At 39.4% G+C, this 14,290-nt stretch overlaps 1 protein-coding gene across 3 annotated transcripts in view; it reads left to right on the plus strand.

Annotated features, from left to right (window-relative positions):
• The window catches only part of CDH8 (cadherin 8), a 341,945-nt gene that overhangs the window by 170,838 nt on the left and 156,817 nt on the right, over window positions 1–14,290 (plus strand). For all 3 annotated transcript variants that reach the window (XM_038538794.1, XM_038538793.1, XM_038538795.1), the window contains 2 exons: window positions 8,926–9,093; window positions 12,504–12,691. In XM_038538794.1, coding sequence (XP_038394722.1) covers window positions 8,926–9,093; window positions 12,504–12,691 — 356 coding nt within the window. The remainder of the gene's footprint in view (window positions 1–8,925; window positions 9,094–12,503; window positions 12,692–14,290) is intronic.

The raw sequence follows: 14,290 nt of genomic DNA on the forward strand, positions 1-14,290 counted from the left end.
TATTCTTTCCTGCTTTGTTGAAGATTAGTTGACTAAACAGTTGTGGGTCCAATTCTCAGTTCTCTATTCTGTTCCATTGATCAGTGTCTGTTTTTGTGCCAGTACCATAATGTCTTGATGACTATGCTTTGTAATATAGGCTTGAAATCTCTAGTTTTGTTTTTCTTCTTCAGAATTGCTTTGGCTATTTGGGGTCTTTTAGCTCTGCAAAATGCTGGTGGTATTTTGATAGGGATTGCATTAAAAGTACATATTGCTTTAGATAATATAGACATTTTAATAGTATTTGGTCTTGCAACCCATGAGCATGGAATGCTTACCACTTCTCTATGTCCTCTTCAATTTCTTTCATAAGTGTTTTATGGTTTTCAGAGTACAGAACTTTTACCTCTTTGGTTAGGTTTACTCCTAGGTATCTTACTGGTTTTGGTGCAGTTGCGAATGGGATCAATTCCTTGATTTCTTTTTCTGCTGCTTCATTGTTGTGTATGGAAATGCAACAAATTTCTGCATATTGATTTTATATCCTGCAACTTTGCTGAATTCATGAATTGGGTTTAACAATTTTTTGGTCTTTTGGATTTTCTGCATACAGTATCATGTTGTCTGCAAACAGTGAAAGTTTGACTTCTTTCTTGCTGATCTGGATACCTTTCTTTCCTCTACTACCTTTTTAATATACCTAAATGCTTCTGGTCCCCGAGACATGACGATTATTAACACTGAGTTCTTCCATAGTCCGGTGCTAAGCCCCCAAAACAACTAGAAAAGCCCCCAATTACCATTTTAATTTGTCTTTCTTCCTCCCTCTTCACTCCCATCTACCTTCTCTTTTCCCCTTTGTATTGTTTTCTTCTGTACTACTTTTGTTCATACTATGTGCGAAGATTGGTTCTGCGCATGTGAGAAAGAATGAGGCATGGTTCCTGTCTACAGTGATTTGCCGTCAGAACAGGTTGAAATCATGGGGGAAGTGATGAAATGAAGAAACATGAAAGTAAATGCTGTGCGAAAGTGGCTAGCAAAGGTGAAAAGCTCAAAAGGGAGAGAGTAATTAGTTCTACCTGGGAAGGCTTATTAGCCTCTAAAACATCAGAGCTGGGCCTGAAGGGATGGGTGGGATTTTAAGAGGTCCAGGAAAAGGCAAGGGTGGTCTAGGTTGCATGATCCACACAGAGTAGGGAAGGCGCTACAGTCTGTGGAAGAATCTGAAGAAAGGTAAGTATCCAGGGATTCAAGGGCATATGCTATGCAGAATGTTGTAGTAAAAGAATGAATTTGTGTACAAATCGTACAGAGATTTGAATACAAAAACTAAATTTCGTCTATCACCTGGAAATCACTGTGGGGCTACTATTATTTTGAAGTTGATGAGGGATGTTCGTACTTTGTAGCATCGCTGAATATCATTGTGTTTCTAATTTTTAAAATAAGGTGAGTTTCTTTTAATTATTACCACTAAATTAACAACTAAATTTTACTTACATACCTGTTTATATGTATATACTTATAAAATATAAATGCAAAATTACATATATACATCTGTAAGTATACATATTTGTAAATATATGTAAAATAAATATAAAATATATATTTACATATATCTCTGTGAGAGTATCATCTGTATTTATAGCTATATATATATAAATATAAAGAAAGACATCTGGCTTTTTACTTTTCACATAATAATATTGACTTTAAACTGTTGTTTGGCAGTTAATAACATTTTACATATAATGTTGGTAAGCCTCAGAAAGTTTCAGTGATTTACCCAAGATCTCGTGACTGATAATCTCAGATCAAAATAAATTCTCATCTGCATAACCTCAGAGTTCATGTTCTAAAACATACAGTCCTATGCTTTCCATAACAAAGTGCTGAAAAATATGAGGGAGGGGGCAACCTTCAACTCCTTTACAAAAACATGTCATGTCATCTTTGTTTATATTCTTTGCCAAATTTTTATAAGCACATTACAATATAGAATGATAATTTCATGTTATTTTTCAAATTTAAGGATTGTTATAAACATTTTATGTTGCTACAGAATTTATATAGCACAGTTTTTAACATCTGCTTAACATTGTATGCCTTTGATCTGTGTAACCTTCACACTAATTTAATATTTCCCAACTGTTGCATGTTTAAATTGCTTGGCTTTTTCAAAATATCATACAAAAAAGGGAACATCTTACTCTAAAAATCTGAGGTATCTGGAGAAAGGAAAATTTATAATTTCCTTAGAATAAGTTCTTAGTTTCAAAAATACTAAATCAAGGTGTATAAATAAGCTGATTGGTTCCTGGTACATTTAACTCACCAGCTTTATAATCACATTGTAATATTTTACAAAAGCATGAGAGATATATGAGAAATCTCGTTTTTCCAAATCCAGACCATTGTTTGTATGTCTGTCTTTCTATTTACCTATCTGTCATCCATCTATCTATCATCACCTCTCATAAGCTATAGTCACAAAGGAAGGGAGATGCACATTTTTGAACCCTAGAGAGTCTAAAGAGTTTTCTGACGATTTGCTTTCTCCTTTGTGATATATCTGTGCAAGTTGGACATTATTGCAGTTACTCTACTGAAGCTATTATTTAGGGATAAGTTGGGCATTTCTGGTAATATATTCTTTACCCCTCATTCATGGTAGCATATAGTACCAATCTCATGGTTAGCAGAAATTGTGGGTACAATATATGGTGCCGAAAAGGAATTTATCCTGGGTGAATTTGTATCATTTAATCTCATAAATGAGAGGCTTTTTTTTTTTCCGCAGATAGTAAAATGATAATTGCACATTGAATTGGCAAGAGTTTTGGGGAATGACAAAGCTAGTGGTTTCATAACTAGGATAATGTGTTCAACAAGTCTTATTCAAAAGCGGAGTCTAGCACAGCACTTTATATCAACTGCAATCTTTGAACAGCACAATCTGGGAGACCCGCAAAGAGTGAATTACAGTAATCAGCCTTCAAAATGACAAAGGAGTTAATCAGCAGCTCCTTGCCTTTCTCGTGAAGCCTCTCAATCTGGTGATATCACAGAAATTATAAAAAGAAGTCTTCATGACGGATACAAAATGCTTCTCAAATGATAACACCAAAGACAATGGTAAACACACACACACACACACACACACACACCTACAAGTTTTAAATTTTTGAGACGACTGAAACTGGATTCTAATCAGAAGTACTCCCTGGATAATGAGACAGAAGGAACAGCTGTTTAGCACGTAGGAAGACCTTAAGGCCAGCCTAGGACTTAAAATTTTAAACTACTGCAACAGGGAAATCTCCATTTGATTGAATAAAGTTAAGGTAAAAGCATGTCTTTTAAATACAGGAGAGTCTACTCACAGTAGGTTAATGAATGCCATTTACAGGACCAGTCAATTCCCTCTTTCCCTCCTTAGTTATCCTACTGGGGTTCACCTCCCAACTTACACACTCCCACCCCACTCTCCACGGACAAGTTCAAAATCCCCCATTGAATTAAATTCATGGAGAATGATTTGTTTTCATTCATTCTCATGAAATTTCTGATTAGATTAGATTTTCAAAATGAAGTTCCAGGGAAACTCTTCTAAAATATGACTGCTTATGTTCCCCTTTCTGAATTTACCGTTAACGGTATTGAGAAGCCAGCAGAATAGGCTCATCCTCCTAAACACCAACTATGTTTTTGTTTTGCTTTGCCTTTGATTCTCTTTTACACTTTAGGGGCTCCTATTTTCAAGGAAAAAAACCTTGTCCCAAGGATGCCCCATGATTTATCCAAGGGTAACTCGGAGAGGATCTAAGTATAAATACTAGGACCGTTACTGAGTTGGAAATTTATAAACGTCAAAGACAAAAGATGTAATATTTTTTAATTGTATCAACTCCAAGTCAATCCTGACATTATTACCATGTTTAATCAGCTAAGCTGATTTTCTTTTTTTGTGAGGCTATTTATCAAATGCCTACATCAGAGAGTTTCACTGACTGCCCCAGAAGAAAGCATTTTGTCATACTGCTTGCCATAAAATTGAAAACTCTAATTTGTTGCCAAGCTGATATAATGGAAGTTTAAACATAATATTTAAGCTTCCAAGAACATTACTGGGCATTGAAAATGTGTAACTATGATCATGTGGGAAGACATGAGTGTTAATTTTGCTTCACCACTTTGGTGAAAAAAGACGGAGACAATTCTTGTCTTGAGGAGTGGGAAGTTGTTTAAAATCCGCACCATCGAAGGTGTTTTAACTTGGTTCATTTTAGCAGAAAGGGTGTAGGCATCTCCTGTCTGCTGTTTTAAAATGAAAGTTGGAAATGGATAAAAAATGCTATTTAACTGAGGATTTCAGTAACTTTTTACATAGGTCAAAATTTTTGACTTCTCGAATCCGAGAGGAAGAATAACACAGTATCTTCTGCTCTGCTCTGTGCGAGGTGGTATTTGATAGCAAACAATACTTTTAAAGTAAGGAAGTTCTTTCTTTTTTTCTATAAAGTAAACAGCCTAAAGCATGGGAGAACATGTGAGCCAAAGCAAATAATTCAGGGAAGAAATAGAGGCAACTTTTAAGGAAATTTTAAGTTTCAGTATCAGGAGTTTATCATCGTATTGGACCATCTACGCAGGTGAAATGATCTGCCTTTGAACAGGAATTTTAAAAAATACTTTAGTGGCATGTATACATATGCCCTAACATGAGGAGAAAAATGGGAGGGCCAAGGGCACTTGAGGTTTTTTCTAGCCTGCTTTTATGGCTATAAGGTAGCTGGGAAATGTTCCAGAAATTCTTACTTGAATTTTCTAATGAGTCATTGCTAGTTGTAAGGTTGAGACTAGAGGCAGCTCAGGAAGCAAGAGCTGTTCATTATACAGTTTGCGCTGAAGCCAATGAAGTGCGCCACGTGCCCTAAAGACAACTTGGAGAGACTCCTTGCTTCCCTTAGAAATCAGAAAACCCACGCCCAGTGTTGTGTAAGAAAAGAGAAAGTGTGAAGAGTTCCATGTGCAACTTTCCAGCTGGGTCATCATGAGCAACTTCACTTAACTGGATACCTGTTCTCTTTTTACCGATGGGGAAGCACATACCTGCCCTGCCATGTCCAAGGGAAGTCCTCTGGGCAAGAATGTGTTATTGCACTCAAGACTTTGAACTGTGGATGTCTATGTAGGAATGACAGGCTGGAAACATGTTTGGCCTTTGGATAATGAGCCAGTATCCTAATTATATTTTTTAGGTTCTTGGCAGGAAAAGGATCATTGAGGAGAGTTTAATGAAGGAAACATTGACAAATCTTGGCCAGATTAAGAGAGACCATCAATGGATAGAGATGCATCCCAGGGCTAGCAGCAGCAGAAGTGCCATCATCACCCCTAAGCTTGAGAACAAGGGATTGGGGTAGCTAGTGGACACTAGAGTTTTGCTCTAGCAACATCTGAAGGTCCTAACCATAAGGTGGCCTAACATATGACTGGGGTCTGTGGGGAGTCCAGAACCTCAGTCTGCTGCATCCTCACAGTCTTCTAGGGTAATGTATGTTGGTTGAGTCTAATGTAGAGACAGAAAGTAAGGGAGTTCACGGGTGCTTGGGTGGCTCAGTCAGTTGAGTGTCCGACTCTTGATTTCATCTCAGCTCAAGGTCTGGGAGTCTTGAGATTGAACTCCTTGTCAGGCTCCCTGCTCAGGTGGGGGGAGTCTGCTTGGTATTCTCTCCCTCCCTCTGCCTTTGCCCCTTCCCCTATTCCTGCTCTCTCTCTCTCTCTCTCTAATGAATAAGTATACGAAGAAAGAAAGAAAGAAAGAAAGAAAGAAAGAAAGAAAGAAAGAAAGAAAGAAAGAAAGAAAGAAAGAAAGAAAGAAAGAGAGAGAAAGAATTCATTAAGGCAGTCCCTAAAAGGTCACTCTTCCATGTCAAGAGTAGGTGGAAAAGGCTGGAAAGTGCATCTGCAGGGGAAATTGGAGAATTCTTAGCACTCTATCATTCAGGTAAACATTAAATGAATTCTGGTTGGGAAGGAAAATAGCATCGTTGAGTAACTAGTGTATGCCAAGGACTTTGCGTGAGTTATCTCACACACTCTTAGCATATCCATAGTGGAAGCCTGGTTACTGTTTCCATTTGGCAGGGCAAGATGTTGAGTCATGATGAGTTTAATAACTTGTTCGTGGTCACAAAGCTAGTCAGTGTGAGAATAACATGAGAAACCAAACTTGCTTGACTTCAATATGAAGCAGCATTATAAGTGGACTCAAGTCTGTCAATAGATTTGCATATTAGGTAGTAGGAAGCTGTAGACCTCGATGATGCAAAGCATAAACATTTCTGTAATGAGACCTGTGGAGCTGTTCTTGTCCCATTTAATCAAGTCCATCATAATGCTGCTCTCATATTTTGATATAAGTCATAGTCATTAAACCCTGATATGCTATTGTAACTGAGCCTCAGAGCTGTTTTAATTCCAAGTTGTCTGAGAGACATCACAGGTTTTTGTTTTTTGCTTTTTTTTTTAACCTAATCCTCTCACAGTACATTTTTTTTTTAATGATGAGAATAATGCATATCACACTTTCTTGGGTCTGAGGAAATTGTAAAAATTCTTCCTCTGAAATAACCTGAAAGGACTCATGTGTAGACTTCAACCCATCTGCTTATTTGAAAACAAAACAAAACAAAACTGCTACACTCCTTGGGGGATTATATCAGTTTCCTCTGATTATTAGATGTTATGTGCCAAATTCCAAGGTCCAATGGATGGCTTTAATTCATGATGACCTTGGAATGTGATGGTGCCTAAACTTTACAAACACTCCTGTAAATATCACAGGAGTAAAACAATTTTCAAATCCTCGTTGAATTGGGCCCATAATGAGGATGCTCTGAGTTATGCAATACATATCCATAGCAGAGTAGCCCTATTGGCATCTCATCGTGCTAATGACGAGGTTTTGTTGTTATTGTTGGTTTTTGCTCATGTTTGTTTTCCCTCACAGGACTTTAAGTCTGGATGATTATTATATTTTTTGTTTTCTCTTAACTCTGTTTTTGTTTAGAGTCCTATAAGTATGGTCTGTTGAGTCATATTTTGATATGATCAAGTACTGAAACAAGCCATTTGACTGAAAGATATTATGTTACCATCGATATTTCCTAACAAGCAGGGTTATATGGTTATTGCTCCCAGAATGAGAATCTCAGATGTAAAAGTGGTGTCAAGGTGTAATAAAGGACATCGGAACTCAGCTCTTCCTGGAGCCTGCCCACTGTCTGGGTGGATTAGATTTCTCCGGGAACCCTTGTGCCCCGCCTGCTACTCAAGTGATTCAGGGACTTGAACTCCTTGCAAACCTTTTACAGACAGATGATTTAATTAGAGCATCAGAGTAAAACAAAACCAGAACAAAAGAAACCCCAACCGGGATACCAGCATTGCTTCAGAAATGGCCAAGGGAGTGGCTCATCTACAATTTGAAATGAACAACTCTGATGTCCCTGAGGTTATCAGTGAGGGGGGAATTATCTTCAACCCAGACAGTTTTCTTTAATTTGGGCCAGAGATGTAACACACATTCATTTAACAGGAATTTTTTTGGCTGGTCACAGTACTTCTTGTTATGGGCAATACGGTGGTGGGAGGTGCGTGTTATGAGAAAGAGTTAAGTAAAACTGCAGGACACAGAAAAAATAATCGCTGTAAAATATCACGTTGTTCTTTGAAATGGGAAAACTGAAATAACTGCAATATCCATTGTTATGGGAAAGCTTAAGTTACTGATAGCGTATTCACAAATGAACATTCTACAGCCGTGTGAAGTCACGGGTTGGATGTCTACATGCTGACCAAAAAAAAAAAAAAAAAAAAAAAAAAAAAAAAAAAAAAAAAAATCTCAAAGATTTCCATTCTGTGATAAAAGAGAGTCGTAGAGCAGTGCCTATATCATGGCCACGTCTGTGGTTAAATGTTCATATGTACCTTTGTGTGCATGTTCCCATAATGGCTTTGGAAATGTACCCATCCAAATGTTAGCAAAATTTATCCATAAAGAGATGTGAGAGTAGGGAGAGGGCTAAATAGAATTTTTTTAAAAAAATAACTTCAAAAGTATGTATCCAAATTTTGAGTCTTTAACAAGAATAATAAATTGCTGGTGAAACACATAAAGCAGCAGATGGATGAAACCCTGAAAATACTGCAAAAGAAAAAAAAAACACGAACATTTTTGTGCTGATAATATTATGTTATTTTGTATGATTTTATGTTTTACCTCCTTTTTCTTCTCTCCGTCTTTTCATTTTTCTCCTAAATTATTACTTTTACAATATAGAAAATATAACAATTAAAATGTAAGTGTGACTGAACAGCACCTTAGTATATAGACATTTGCCTGTATTAATTCTGATCGGTGTTTTATTCATCTGAGTTGATCCTAATAATGCATCTATTTCTTCCATCTCTCTGATGTATTTGTGAGCTTCAGAATAATTTATCTTTGACCTCAGAGCCTTCAAGCTATTTATGTATTTACTCCTCTTGTAGGGGAGTTGGAGTCTGTGATAAATTGTAAGATTCTTTCACTTCCAGGGTTTTCCTGGGTAGATGAGGCTATGTTATGATTTATACTTTAATTTGGTAGGCAAGAGTATGCCATTCAGTTTACTTTCTAATGTATATTTTTGCAAGTTCTCTTTTTTTATACACTATAAAATGTATTTTTGCAAGTTAGCCACTAATGTCTGTGACTAACATCTTTCTCGGTGTTGGCATCACAGATGCACACCAGCTAACAGGCAAAAGAAAATAAAATTATCCCAGTGGGGACTTGACGTGTGCACGTGTATGTATGTGTGAGAGAGAGTCACACATTCATGTCGAAAGAGCCGTCTGTCTGAAAGTCCTTCTCCCATTTTTCGCCCTCAGCGATTATAAAAACTGCCCTTCCCAACATGGACAGAGAAGCCAAGGAGGAGTACCTGGTTGTTATCCAAGCCAAGGATATGGGTGGACACTCCGGGGGCCTGTCTGGGACCACGACACTCACAGTGACCCTTACGGACGTTAACGATAATCCTCCAAAATTTGCCCAAAGTAAGTGAGTTCCCTGCACTGGGTGCAAATCTCTAAGTCTGATGTTTTCATTTGAACTTACGTTCTAATTTTCAGCCACATCCAAAAAAAATGGATAGCAGTCATTGAATGCTTACTATATGCAAGGTATGCCAATTTATATGTAGATATGAAACAATCCACTCTCCTGTCCTTTTGGTATTAGATGTATCCCCACTTTACAGACTCCAAAGAAGTCGGGAAAATTTCCAGATAGTAAATGTGTAAATAATGGAACTATTTACTATACATCGTATAAAGGAAACCAAAATCTGTAGTGCTGGAGGTGGGGGAAGCAGATACGCAGTATACTTGCTGCAAAAACAAGCAGTTCTCCTTCCTGGGACTTCCTGGGACTCCTCCTTCAGCCATCAGGAGTCACTGACCTTACTCATCCCTATGAAAGCCATGCTCTACCTCAGAAGCAGCTCAACAGAATTGTAGGCATCCACCATCCATGAATCAGGGAAACAAGTATTTTCCAACTTATTTTGTGCTCTCACAGTACATGTTCCCTTTCTTGTGAACACTTATCCAAATAATCTGACTTAGATGATTTGGGAGGACCTTTCCGGCCCGGAGACTCTTTAGTTGAGATATGAACGAATGAATATGAATTGGCTGGAACTAGGTGAAACCAGGGGCGTGGGGGTGGACCCTGCAACTGGAGGAAGAGGATGTTGAAAAGCCCTGTGGAAGAAGGATGCATGGCCCTAGATGAGAATTAAGAGAATCTTACTATAATTGGAGTCTAGAGAGTCAGGTTAGGCAGGGGTTAGCTAGGCTTGGATTTGTAGGCCCTTTTAAGTACCATGATCTTTTTCCGAAGGTCACTGGGAAGCCATAGTGGTTTTACATTGTAGGGGAAGTAATAACGTTGGATTCCAGGGCAATCGGAGAAAATGAAATTGGGCGCCCTTATTCCAACGTGTTCCCCACACTGCAGCCGCTTAAAGGATGTTCATAAGCATTCGTGTAAAAAGTGAAATCAGAGCTAGCGAGCAAGGGTGGGCTCAGTGGACCTGGAGAAAGTATATGGGTGTGACAGACACTTAAGAGTTAATGATTACCAAAAATTCAAGGATACCTTGCATCTTTCAATTGAGGAAGTGAGTTATCACACTTCTGCCTTAAGAGGTTACATACAGGCTGATGCTCTTTGCTGGGATAAGGAAGCCATAGGAGGAGCTGTTTTTGAAGAGAGAAGAGAGGGAGAGGGAAGGAGACGGAGGGAGGGGGAAGGGGAGACATATGCAGGACTTGAAAATGGCACATTTGAGGTATCTTTGAGGATTTATCTACAGAAAGAAATTCCAGGGTAGAAAGAACAGGAAGGATTCATTTTCATTAGTAATTTTAGAATTTTCACTTCTGGCCATGCATAAATCAGGTAACAAGGCCACCCTTTTTAACCAAATTATTGTTAACGGGGAGCACTATTTCTCCTGTCCCTTCCTCGGTTCTTTTATTTGCTTTTCAGTGGCCATTACAGTTCAGGCTCTAGTATGCAACTCTTCTTTCTCAGAGAATGATTGTTTCAATTCAGCAGTGGCAGGTGAGTTCCAAAAATGTTCCCTTTTCTTAGGGATAATAACTATTAACTATGATCACACTGATAGAGATGATGAGTGAGCAGAATAGGAATGGATAAACGTTCCATTTGCTTGGCTTCCCAAGGCTCCCTGATGTAGGACTAGCAGTAAGGTGAAGCCCCTTGCTGGCTTATTTACTTAATAAGCATACCTAGAGGGATCGTCTCAGACCTTACCTGGGATATAAAGTTTGAAGGAAATAGAATCATTATGCCAATTATGAGAGAATTGGGAGACTTGTGTTTGACATGAGGATTTTCAGTGTCTACCTTACGGTGAAACTATTTGGAAAACATGTTTGTTCCCCAGTCCCATAATTTCATGATTCTGAGACATTTTTATTTCATCATTAAATAAAAGTCTGTTAGTGCTACAAGAAAATCTCACCCATCATCTGAAATAATCTTGTTAGATCGGGTAAAATGAGCCTTAGTTTGTCCAAGGGACTCAGTGATTGAGTTCCAACTACAATTAGGTAATGTTCTCCAGACTTAATTTTTCCTTTTGGTTTATAGCTCATCGAATATTTATCTTTTTTTCCCCTTGTTTTGGTTGCCATGGGACTGAAACTTCCTGGTTGTCTGGAGTTTGGGTTCCCCAGAAACAGGCACTGAGACAAGAATTTGATTATTAAGTAGGTTATCTTGGAGATGATCCCAAGACTTGCCAGTAGCGAGGTGAGCTGTGTGAGGCGGAAGGACAGAGAGCCAATAATGTGCATTATCAAGGCAGCCAGGACGGTGGGGAACTGGAGCTTTATCCTGTTGGGGAAACTCTGAAACCCTGTGAGTAAGCAAAAGAGAAGGAATAGCTCCATGTTACCCTATCAGAGAGGGAAGGAGCCTGGGATTTTTACCTCCTAAGTTGTGTGAGTCATTGAGGGCTGCTTCTGTGGGGACATTCATTTTCTGGTAGTTCTGGCCTGACAGGCGGTGGGTGAAATGGGTTCTGAAGTCCAGAAAAAAAGCCTCAGGCAAAGCAATGCGGGATTTGGCAGTTAGATGTAGGGCAGGTGTGTACTGAAGGGGTGATGGCCAGGGGTTATGGTTGCCTCCCTCCCCCCGTGAAATGAGTGACACCAATGCTCCAACTAAAGCCGTTTGAGTAAAAATGGGACTAATACCACTAATTAGACACGTTTCACTGGACCCATGGGAGAATAAGCGTATACTGTAATTGTGTTTTGCCTAGAGAGTTTTGGAGGTAGGATTTCTGGTCTTCAGAGCGATGAGGACTTTAGTAACAGGAGGGCTGTTTCATGTGTCTGAACAGCTTGCTGCAGGGCACAGCAGAAGTTTAGTAATTGGATTTTATCAAAAATGGTCTACAAGTCTGTAAATATAAAGGTAACTTCAAAAGTGACTTTCAGTGTGGTGCACATTGCATCTCTCTGTGCTGAAATTAGCTTAATATTTTATGTTGGGCAACAATGAATATCCCCACAGGCAGCCAATGTGATTATACAGCAAATGGGACAGAACATTCCACGTAGACTTTCTAATATCCTGATATAACTCTGCTCCAAATGTATGTTTGGTAAACATATGATTGAATAAGCTTCATATCTCAGAAGAATCTCAAAGGGAGGTCACTTCTTCTTCTGGGAACTCTTTGTCTCTGATTCATGTAAAGGACTGTACATTTTGCAGCAAAAGGGATTCTTTTGTCTTTTCCGTCCCTGTATTCTTGATATCGATAGGCTTGCTCAGAGCAAAGAAAGGGCCCGATAAGTATTTGCTTAAATGGATTAGTGGTTGAATGGAATGTATGCGTTGCTCAGTGCTTCTTTCCTTTCCTAAGGTCTATATCACTTCTCAGTACCCGAAGACGTGGTTCTTGGCACTGCCATAGGGAGGGTAAAAGCCAACGACCAGGACATTGGTGAAAATGCACAGTCATCCTACGACATCATCGACGGAGATGGCACAGCACTCTTTGAAATCACTTCTGACGCCCAGGCTCAGGATGGCATTATAAGGCTAAGAAAGGTAAGCTGAGGAAGGGTGTGTCCATCCCCCGAATACCTTTATGAAACTTGAGTTATGAAGTTTGCAGGAGCTGGGTAGCCTTCCTGACATGATCTTAGGGCTGACCGACGTTCAATTTCCTTAACTGTGAAAAAGTCGAGTCTTTTCTGCACCTCATACCCTTGGCCCCACTTCCTATTTCAGCTGAAGCTGTGCCAGCCTGTTACCAGGCTGTTGGCAGCTTCCCGTCTCACCCATTATTTCTCTCTCCTCATCTGGTCCTAGTGTTCTTCCCTAAGCCAACGGAATTTGCTCCGTTCCTTGCCAGAGTGCTCCAGGCACAAAGGGAAGTCAACACTCAGAAGGGGAACTTCAAGCAACGAGGGGCATAGATAGGGAATTTGTATTCTTCGAAGACATTATTCAGAGGCATATTTTCTAAGGTTCTTAAGAGGCCAGTAGGAGGAGGACTCAGTTGCCCACAGAGGTGGCAAGTCCAATGGCTTTTAATCCTTCTCCTATAACTCTCCCCCTTCCTGCACGCCTGCTTCCTAGAATAGCTCCACACCGAAGATCCCGGAGTTTTTCGTGCAGGCCCTGCTTCCCGGTAAACTCAAGGATAGAGGACGCAGTCTGCCTCGGCTGCTCTGGCCAGCTCTAGCGCGGGAAGGGCAGGGCCAACCCTGCTTCCATCGCATGCTCCGAACCACACGTCAAAAGTCTGAGCTAAGTTATGGTAAATGCGGCTCCTCTTTGCCGTGCTCCTGGGTGTGGGGCTTCCGTCGGAGAAAGAACTATCTCCATGAATAGAACAGATAATGTACAGCGATTTGCATCTACTTTTGCCAGCAGCCATTTCTTTTGTGATAGATGTGAAAAATTCTGCACAGCATTTTCCATATTTATCTATCATCATGACATACACATTCCTAAAAAATGTGTAGAACGCGTTTCATTATTTTATGGGCACTGGCATTTGCAAGGAAAATGTCCTTTAAAAAGAAAAGAAAATGCCCTTGTATCCTCATCATGAGTATCTTTTTCGATATTGCTCTTCATATCTTTTCCATGAAATACTACCAGTTAATTTCAATTAAATTGTTGGTTCGTGAATAAGAAGATAGATGGCACAGCACGCTCCCGGGAGCCAACAATTCTTCGGTCTCTTTGGCTCAGCATTGCAGTCACATGATTCCAAGCTTCCTGTCTAGTCCTCTCTGTCATGTCGCACAGGAATGTGCTCCCAGTGCTCATGCTCTTTAAATCCCCCATCGGAGACATAGTGACAATGGGAACCTTGAGTTTTCTGGGTGTACTTTTGTGTGCAAAATCAACTGTTTTAAGTGGATTTTGAGGGGGGAAGATGGCCGCCTTTACTTTGACTCTGCGCACAGGAACACCAGCTTCCTGCCCGGCTTGAGTTTAGGTTAAGAGTTGCAAAGCATTTAAAAACTCATGTTTAAAATAGAGTACAGTATAATTATACGTGAGTCAATTATTGAATAACCCAGAGCCACATTTTCCTTGGTTAATGATTCCTAATGTCATTTTTATTGTTATTATTAACTGCCATCCTTTGCTACCATAAGGTGCTTTTATAAACTGAAGCAATTAGCCGTG

The sequence above is a fragment of the Canis lupus genome, chromosome 5 (assembly GCF_011100685.1).
Source record: "Canis lupus familiaris isolate Mischka breed German Shepherd chromosome 5, alternate assembly UU_Cfam_GSD_1.0, whole genome shotgun sequence".
Classification (NCBI taxonomy): domain Eukaryota; kingdom Metazoa; phylum Chordata; class Mammalia; order Carnivora; family Canidae; genus Canis; species Canis lupus.